This window comes from Strix aluco, chromosome 2, assembly GCF_031877795.1.
Source record: "Strix aluco isolate bStrAlu1 chromosome 2, bStrAlu1.hap1, whole genome shotgun sequence".
NCBI lineage: Eukaryota > Metazoa > Chordata > Aves > Strigiformes > Strigidae > Strix > Strix aluco.
Window position 1 is genome coordinate 126,251,945 of NC_133932.1, and position 9,527 is coordinate 126,261,471.

General features: G+C 46.7%; 1 protein-coding gene across 1 annotated transcript in view; it reads right to left on the reverse strand.

Annotated features, from left to right (window-relative positions):
- The window catches only part of PANX1 (pannexin 1), a 30,670-nt gene extending 21,467 nt beyond the window's left edge, over nucleotides 1-9,203 (reverse strand). Inside the window, exon 1 of the mRNA XM_074816251.1 lies at nucleotides 8,957-9,203. Coding sequence (XP_074672352.1) covers nucleotides 8,957-9,137 — 181 coding nt within the window. The 5' untranslated portion in view covers nucleotides 9,138-9,203. The remainder of the gene's footprint in view (nucleotides 1-8,956) is intronic.
- Between the last annotated feature and the right edge of the window lie 324 nt (nucleotides 9,204-9,527).

Below are 9,527 nucleotides of genomic sequence, written 5' to 3' on the forward strand. Positions count from 1 at the left end.
AAAAAAGGCAGCCAGCCTCCTTATCCAAACAGTTGTGTGCACAACTTCATACCAGAATAGCTACAGCAATGCCAGTGGTGCAGCAGAGCAGTGAACCTCACTCTTCTATTCCTTGGGGTTTCAGCAGGGATGTTGGAAACCTTTGGTAACTTGACTTGGGAGCCAAGCAGATAGAGCTCGACATCAAGAAGCAGCTGGGGACACTCCAGTTATTGCACTGGTTTTTAATTAACTTATTGCAGTCTTGGTTGTAAACACTTGTTAGTGTAAATTACAACTTTGCATTAACCATGGAAATGTTAAGGCTTAAACAGAGAGGTTGTTTTTGTGCATAATCTACACAGAACACAGGTTATTAAATGCATCTAAAAATAGTCACAATTTTCCATCTTTTTTTCCTTTCTTCTCCCCTCCAAAGGAGTAATAGCAATAAATCTGTACAGATAATTTACTTTATGTTTGTTTATTCTGAAGGAAGAGAAAATTTGTAGTTTTTATTAGAGGAGAAATTAGGCAAAGGGCCAAGCGCCTTCCACAGACCCTCTGTGCACACATGCATGCACAGGGCTATTTTATGAAAGGCTAATAGTCCTCTGCTATAAAGGAACAGCCTCCTGGCTTGGTGACATGAAGCCGTTCCCTAGTAATAGAAATAGTCCCCAAGTAATAGAAAGGGAGAAAGAAAAGCAGCAGTCAAGCCCATAACAACAGGGAGATAAAATACACAGTGAGAAGGATGAGGAACAGTAAGTGACTGCATTCATTAAGCAGTTGTCACAACAGTCTTTGGCCAAGTTATCATTACACTTGGCAATGTGCTTTTTTTTTTAATCATTCCCTGGTATGAAATCAACTTTGGAGAGTGAGTGATGGGGATTTCACTTACACTTTTGCAAACAAATAAGGATAAAAAAATGCAACTTACTATGGCTGCCCTGAAGAAAGACCACCCAAAAGCGCTGCATAAACTTAAGGCAGCAACAGCTGCGCAGCCACGTATGATAAACACTCACTTTTACAAGTGCACTAAGATTATCAGATGGAGTTGGTTGCTGATGGCAGGAATTACTTGCAGGCATGCAACTGATTACGTGCAGGCATGCAACTGGGTGCAGAGTACAAGCCTGAGTCACTGCAGCTAGTGAGCTGCAAGGCTGAGCTGTCACCCCACCCAGCTGCAGCATGTCTTCATGTGTGCTCTGCCAACATGCCCCGGCTATCTCCTCCATGTCTGTACAAGGAGAATCCTTTTCCTCTGCAACTGGTTCCTCTGCAGCTCCTACACAGCACTGTAAAAACTGGCTTGGGGACTGCCTACAGGTGGAGATCCTGTGCCCTGGTAACAGCTTTTCATCCACTTTACCTAAGTCTTGCAACCTCATTTGGGAAGGACCTGTTATTAGGTGTCTAAAAAAGATGCACCAGTCCTAGCTGGGACTTCTCCGAGTTGAGATGCAAGCAGTGGGCCTACTCCAGCTCCTTTTGCCCAAACGGAGGTGGAAATTTTGGTATTGATGCTAAATGAGCAGGATACAAGTCACTTCTCTGTTTCCCACCTTAATGCCCCTGTAGATGCTTTCCAAAAAAGAAACCTACCTACAAAAAACACCTCCCAGAATCCCAAGGAAAAACTCAAATCTGAAGGACAGAGTCCCTGTTCAGTATTGAGCTGCTCTGCTGGGGTGCAAGGCAAGACGAGCAGAGGACTCAGCATCCTCTGGCTGCATCCTTTACTAGAGAGAGCATAAACCCAGTAAACTGCACTGGTTTTCTTCCCACTGGAGCAACACACCTCTCTGACTCAAACATCTAATTAAGAAACTATAACTAACAGAGAGTACTTCCAAGAATCAATGTTAATCATATGCTGAACTATTTTTCCTGAACCGGGATCAGGTGATAGTAGCTGAGAGGATTAAACCTTCAGTATGTAATTATTTGGTTTCTAATGCACTGCAATCACTGGAAAAGGATTTGCATAAGCTTGGATGAAAACATAGCCATTAATTACTATTATAATTTTCCACCAGGCAAAATGAACTAGCCACGATACCCAAATGTTTTATCAAGCAAGAATTACCCACATCAGCAGCCACTAAAGGAAAACCCACAAACAAGAAAATCAGGGCACACATAAACAATGCACAGACTGCCAGGCACCATGCAATGCACATCCTCCACCTCAACATTAAAAAATATCTTAAAACATGAAAAAAGATGTCCCAACACATGCCAAAGAAGCAGTAACTGTATGTATGGGTGTACACACATGCATCAAGAGTGGACCAGAAGGAATTATTTTATTAGATTTATAGATACTTCTCCTGGACCAAAGTGGTAGGTTGGGTGAAACAGAATAAACACTATGTTTAAGAAGGAAGTATGGAGAGACACAAATGGGTGCACTGGAGAAAAGAACCTGTTCCCTGAGGTTTACTTTGGCAATGGCATAGTAGCAGAATGTAAAGCCCAGGTGATGCAATGTTTAAGTAGAGTGGGTCAGAGGAGACAGCAAGTATCTTTCCCTCTGCATGGGGCTGCCAGTTAGCCCCCAGGAAAGTCTCAAAATCGTGCAGTGGGAAAAGAGCTGGGTATTTATCAAGCATTGCCTTCAGAACGATAGTTTATTTGATTCATAGGAAAAAACTTGTGAATGATATTCCCACCAGTGAGATTTAAGGAAAACAAAAAAGTTTCCCTTCATCTGAAGGAGAAACATCTCAAAACAGTGGCAATGACCATCTGGCTCCACTGCCAACATTGGTGGTACCCCAAACCTCAGGCAACACCAGAGGACCATTATGCTTTTAAAATAAATTCTGGCACCAAATGCAGCTTACCACCATTCTGTAGAAAATGTTAACCTGGCTCTGTAGAAATTAAACAGAAAAAAACAATCTCCTCACCAAGAGCTGAAGATGTTCACCCAAAGACAATTTAGACTTGATATTAAAGTAAATGTTTTCACAAGTTTGTCCTGGCTCCCCAGGCAGGCCTGTTCCTGATGCTGGTAACTTCTGCTCTTTACTGAGCCAAAGAGCAGCACAGCATACGCTGCTGTTTTCTGGGGTCTGCACCTCTAATGAAAGATACTTTGAAGTTCACAGTTTGGCTGCTCCAGACTGATGCTACTCAGACACTTGTTGACTCAGTCCTGTCATTAATGCCCTGGGTTTCAGAGCATCCTGCTGAACTAAATGCAAGGTATGCAAACATCAACTATTAGCATACAGCCTGCTTCAGCAACACTTAAGAGATGTTTTTCAAGCTCTCAGCCAGCAGCTGCCATAGTAATAGTCTTTGGTCTAGTTACACCCAACTTAACTTTAGCCCTCCAGCTCTTACGGAAGTCACAAGATAGGATTATTTCCTAAAAGCCTCCCCAGCAACTTGTGAATATGAAGGGAGAAGGGCATCAGCAGGGAGGGCCAGCAAGGGAGTAGCAGGAGAGGAAAAGAACATAATTCATGAATTAAGACTATTTTTTTTTGTATATCTGTTGTGATTTAGTCTCACAATTTTTTTTTTCCTTTCTATACGTTTGATACTCGTGACTGTTTGAGAAACATGATTAACCTGTATAGAGATACAAGCTCAGCTGAACATGAAATAAGGCATGCATTACTATTATGCATCCCGTAAAGGATGGGCACTGCTGTCCCCGAGGCAACCACAAAAATTGTTGGGATGTGGCACCCAGAGTTCCCCACTAACACCCTTCACCCTGTGTTTTCTGCTGGCCAAAACACCTCAAATCCCACAGGCAGCCAAGTGGGGGGATGGGAACTAAAACGAACAAATTGGGAAGAAAAACCTTCCCAGAAATTAGCTGGAAATTGAGCAGGGCAAGCAAGAATTGTCACCCCTGGGAAAGCCCAAAGTGGTCAATGGGGACATTAACCCCATGGTGTGTAGAGCATAGGGCAAGGCTCCACTTTCGCACCTTTGAGCACCCTCCAGCATCAGAAAGCATCAGAGGGAAATAAGACTTTTTTAGAACAGCAAATCTTCATTTTGCCAGGTTCATGCAGCTGCTGTGGGTTGGTCCATGGCCAGGCACTTCCTAACCCAGAATCCTGCCACAACTGACAAGTCAGTAGTACTCCCCAGGCCTTCATGCTGATTATACTCAAGTTTCTTAGGTGTCTACTCAATACATGACAGTTTCTCTGTGCTGGAAAGGTTTCCAAGGTGTTTTCTTATATTATAAAACAAACAGAGCTGCTAAACCAAGAGGATTCATTCATACCAGCTATGTATGAGCCACGCACAGCCAACACCCAAACTGAACATGTAGTAAGGACTGCTGGTGGCCACCATGAGATTCCCTTCTCCCCTCTCCAGCTCTCTCCCTCCCTCCTCATCTCCCTTCCCAGCAATCACCCCCCACGTGAAGCCACGGCAAACACAGCCAGCACACACTGCCCGCTGCACAGAGGTGCCCAAAAGCTGCTGTATACAGAAGGTCAAACGACATCATTTGGTGACAAGCCACTGGGCTTAAACACGTATGAGCAATTCCCAATTCCCTTCCTATGGGAAAAGATGCAAATATTTGATGTCGAGTGGACAGCTCTCATGTCTGCTTTTCTTTCAGCTGCAACCCAAGCCAGCCATTGACAGCTTTCCCAGAACTAACTTGGAAACATGCCTCAACCAAAATTAAGCAGCTTTGTTTCGATTTCCTCTCTGCTCAGCTGACTGTACCTGCTTAGGGCTGCGGTATCCTGCTACAAGCAGTGCCTTGGTAATAAATATGTATGTTTTCAGCTAAATTGTTTCAGTAAGAAAGCATATCTCATCATATACACACGGTTTAAAAACTGGAATCTCAATCCTGGCTTAAAGCTATTCTTATCAAAAACACAGTCATGGAAAAATGACACAGATAAAATTCTATTAATTTGTGGATCATACATTGCTGAGGGTGTTCCTATCTTTTTCTTTTTTTTTCCTTTATAAGAGGGATGGGTGATTTAGCTATATTTCTATGGTTTCTGTCACCATACTACCTGATCACCTGTAGTATATTTACCCTAAGAACTGTCAAATAATATAAGGAAATAATATCAGGCCATAGTATAAGAAATATAAGCATACACAACACAATCCTCACAATCCTATTGTTATTTCCATTTTTGAGTTTCCAGTATAAAACTATATAAAATTACATAAAATTATATACAATTGTATAAAACAAAGTCTAGCTGTAAAGAGATAACCAGTGCAGGATTTCAAGCAGCAAATCTTCCTAGGGCTGGCAGAGAACAGCTCAATCACAGCTAAGCACTACCAGAACCAGCTTAAAATCATCACAAACCTGCAGCTGACCATGGGTTTCTAAAATATAACCAAGACTAAACTTAGATTAGTTCTCCTCCTGCCCTGAAGGACACCGAAATGTGGTGCAGTCACTAAACCCATGACATAAAAAGGCCTGAACCATAGGCCTCGAACCAGAGCTGACTTCTGAGTGAACCAAGGAATAGACTTCTGAGTGAACCTTGCTTATCCTTTCTTCTGCTTTAAAGTAAAATAAGCTTACCTTTTTAACTTGGTGTTTGTGTCCTTTCTGTTGATCCCGTCAAGGGGCAAAACACCCCAGGAGTTTCGGCAGTGCTCACTGGCTGAGCATGGCCGCTGGGTTTTCTGTGCCTCGGGCAGAGAAATCCTCTGTGATACCCAACTGGAACCTGATTTATTTCCTGAAACTTCTATCAAAACTAAAAGTTACTTGGTGGGTTCAGAAAACCTCTGCAGCCTTTGTAAACATTTTAATGATTTTGCACAATTAACTGCAACTGCATGTAGGAGGAAAATTACATTTATCTGACACCACACTGCAACGAAACAGGAAAGCAGAGCAGGAAGGGAAGGTGGCAGCTCAAGGTGCCAAGAGAATCTTAGATGGGAAGAATGTAATTATCCCAACAGAAATAGGAGCTGAGAATTCATTTTTGGAAAGGGTGTTCAATTTTTGTACCCAGAATCAGAGATATTTCCATGCTGTGACTCACATACCGCTTTCACAACCGTTTCTGATTCTGACTTGCTCTTCTTCAGACCTAAAATGAACCCTACCATTTTCCCTTGGTTTAGCACTCCTGAGCTTTTTCAAAGCACAGTTACACCAGGAAGTGTTTGAAACCAATCCTTGCTTTCTATTTTATCGCTGGCTGAACACTAGTGCTCACAGAACCGGGCATATCCAGCCCCCAAGGCTCTCTCTGCCCCCTAAAAAGCCTTAATGGAAACAGCTCAGGCATCTCCAGTAAGCAGCCAGCCTGCTAAGCCACAAGGACCATGAAGGAAACCGGCAACAGCTGTAATAGCAGCATGGCTATACAGTATCACTTTCTGTATGAAAACCACGTGGTGTAGTTTCACTCATGCCAGAGGCCTGGCATATTTCTCATATTTATTTTCATATTTATTTTTCAAATAGAAGAGCTCAGTTTTAAACCCCATGTTTTCTTCTAACAGGTTCTCAGGATTATAAGCAAAATAAAGCACATGCAAGATGTAGCATGCACTTCAATTCTTGCTTTATGAATCTACTGCAGTCACAGATTCAATTTGAATTAGTTTAATACTGAAATATGTTATACATAGCATGCACTGAGGCCCAAATGTTTGATTAGAGAAGATGAGGACTCAACTAATCCAAAAGAAAGGCACACTTTACCAAACTCTGCAATTCAACTGCATGTTGGAGCTTTACATAAGGAGGGAAAATGAAATAAATACTGCTGTAGAGCTCATAAAAGAGACCTTGATACACAGGCATTGTTTCAAACTGGATCCAGCGCTTTTACAGAAGCAGAAGGAAGAAGAACTAAGGGGCCCAAATACGAGCTAGTATATAGGAATGCAAGCCCTCTTTTTCGTTGCTTTAAGAGGAAGAAATGTGCATGTCACTAGCAGATCTAAAACTAAAAGCAGCCGGTTAGATTACGGAAATACTGCTGTATCCACCCAGTCTCTGATTGACCAGAGCTGCCACAGGGCTTGCATATGGTCTTGGCATTCCCAGCCTGGTTGTCCTTGACTTCTGTGCACAGCTATTGTAGGCCAGGGTGCTTTGGGTCAAACCACACCTATGGCAATAGGTGTGTAGCTAGATGTAAATACAGCAGTCTGGGGCATCTTATCTCTTAAGCAATCTGGTATCTGATTAATGCTATTCATGATGGTTTTGCACAGATTCACCACTAATTCACAGTCCCATTCCAGCTTCCACTCTCTTGACATTCACTTGACTCAAACCTATAGATGATGTATCTCAGGTACACAACACTGAATGCCAATAAACAGGTACATGCAGTAAATCAAACCATTTCTGAAAGGGTGGAAGTCCTATGATTCATCCCTGTCTCATAATGGACAGTAATGTTTATTCACCTTTGAAATCTTCATTCATATAGTGCTATTTAAATGCAGAGAAATTCTTATAAGCAAATAGATTTTGTAAGTGATCTCCCAAGTTACAAGTCCTTGTCATTTGGATTTAAAAGTCTCCTCACCATTTCAGACTCTTAAAAGGGCTGGCTACTAGGCTGCTGCACAAGCACTTCTGTAATTTGGGGATGGGAAAAACAAAAGATAGCATAACTAGGAAAATTGGCCCTTTTGTAAAGCATAGCTTTATCTACCGAGTCACACCAGAAATTCAACTGGAACACTTGCAGAAGTGCAGCAGAGCAGGGGAAAGCTTTGGAGAGCACTTCCACTGCCCATCCTGCCTCACCTCCGAGGAGCAGGTGACCGGCCTCAACATCCAACTGAGCCACCCGCAGTCCAAACGCAGGGCTTCAAGACCCCCCTCCCTTGGCACCTATCCCTGACAGCTGCTGAACGACAGCAAGATCTCCCTGCAAGATACTCCAAGGATCAGGAACCGCGGCACACGGGCAGTTTTCAGAATCACAGAATCATCTAGGTTGGAAAGGACCTTGAAGATCATCCAGTCCAACCATTAACCTGACACTGACAGTTCCCAACTACACCATATCCCTCAGCGCTATGTCAACCCAAATCTTAAACACCACCAGGGATGGGGACTCCATCACCTCCCTGGGCAGCCCATTCCAACGCCCAACATCCCCTTCTGGAAAGAAATGCTTCCTAATATCTAGTCTAAACCTTCCCTGGCACAAGTTGAGGCCATTACCTCTTGTCCTATCGCTTATTACTTGGTTAAAGAGACTCATCCCCAGCTCTCTGCAACCTCCTCTTCTCCAGACTAAACACCCCCAGTTCCCTCAGCCGCTCCTCGTACGACATGTGCTCCAGACCCTTCACCAGCTTCGTTGCCCTTCTCTGGACACGCTCGAGTAATTCAATGTCCTTTTTGTAGTGAGGGGCCCAAAACTGAACACAGTAATCGAGGTGCGGCCTCACCAGTGCTGAGTACAGGGGTAAAGTGAACAGTCTACAGTTTTGAAGGCACAGCTCGGCCGGTGGCTCACGCTCAAGGCTGAGCAGCGTTGGGAAACAAAGAGCAGCCTGGCACCACCGCTCTCCTTAAATCACACCCACAGGAGGAGATGCAGCAGCTGAGCTGACAGGGCTCTGGCTCAGGAGCTGTTAGACCGTGACAGCGGTTAGGGAATGCCCCAAGGAGGAGGAGGGCACGGGGAAGGGCGGGAAAGGCCAGCCGGGCTGCCCGGCATTCCTGGACAAGGTTGCGCGGCGGCACCGCCCGCTGCTAGGGATGCTCTCCAGGAAAGCCGCGCTCCCTCCTGCGCGCTCCCCACAGCCCAATGGCGCCTTTTGCCCTACCCCCAAGTGGAAACCCCTCCGGCAGCTGGCAGCTGAGCCCCACGGAGCGCGTCCCCCCCGCCCCCCCCCGTCCCGGAGCTCCGCACCGCTCCGCCGTCCCCCGCCCCGCCGAGCCCTTTGTCCGCCGCGGGAGGCGCCACGGGCCGTGGGGGGGCCGGTCGGGGAGGCCGGTTACCGATGGAGACCTCCTGGGCAAAGGCGAGGGAGATGAGGAGCAGCGGCAGCCCCACGGCGATGCAGGTGACGATCTTGTCCAGCGCCAGCTCCAGCCGCAGCCCCTTGTAGCGCGTCTCCGGCGGCTCCTTCAGCAAGAAGTCGGAGAAGACGTACTCGGTGGCGATGTGCGCGATGGCCATGGCGGGCTCGGCACGGCTCGGCCCGGCCCGACCCGGCCATGCACGGCCCAGCGCGCCCCGGCTGGGCTCGGCTCGGCCCCGCCCGGCGCGGCTCGGCTCGGCCCCGCCCCCGCCGCCCGGCCCCGCCCGGCCCCGCCCTGCCCGGGATGGGGAGGTGCGGGGGGGTGGGGGGTGCCCGGGAGCGGGCTGGGCCTCGCCGCCTCCGGGGCGGGGAGGGGGGGGGCGGCAGGGGGCGGGGTCGTGCAGCCCCCGCTGCTCGGAGCAGGCGGCTCTGGGCCGTGCCGGGCGCCGTGGAGTGTCCCCGAGGATGGAGACTTCTTGTGGGGCGGTTGGCGCCACCGCCTGCGGTCCTCTCGCTGGGCACCGCTGGAAGCGCCCGGCTCCCTCCGC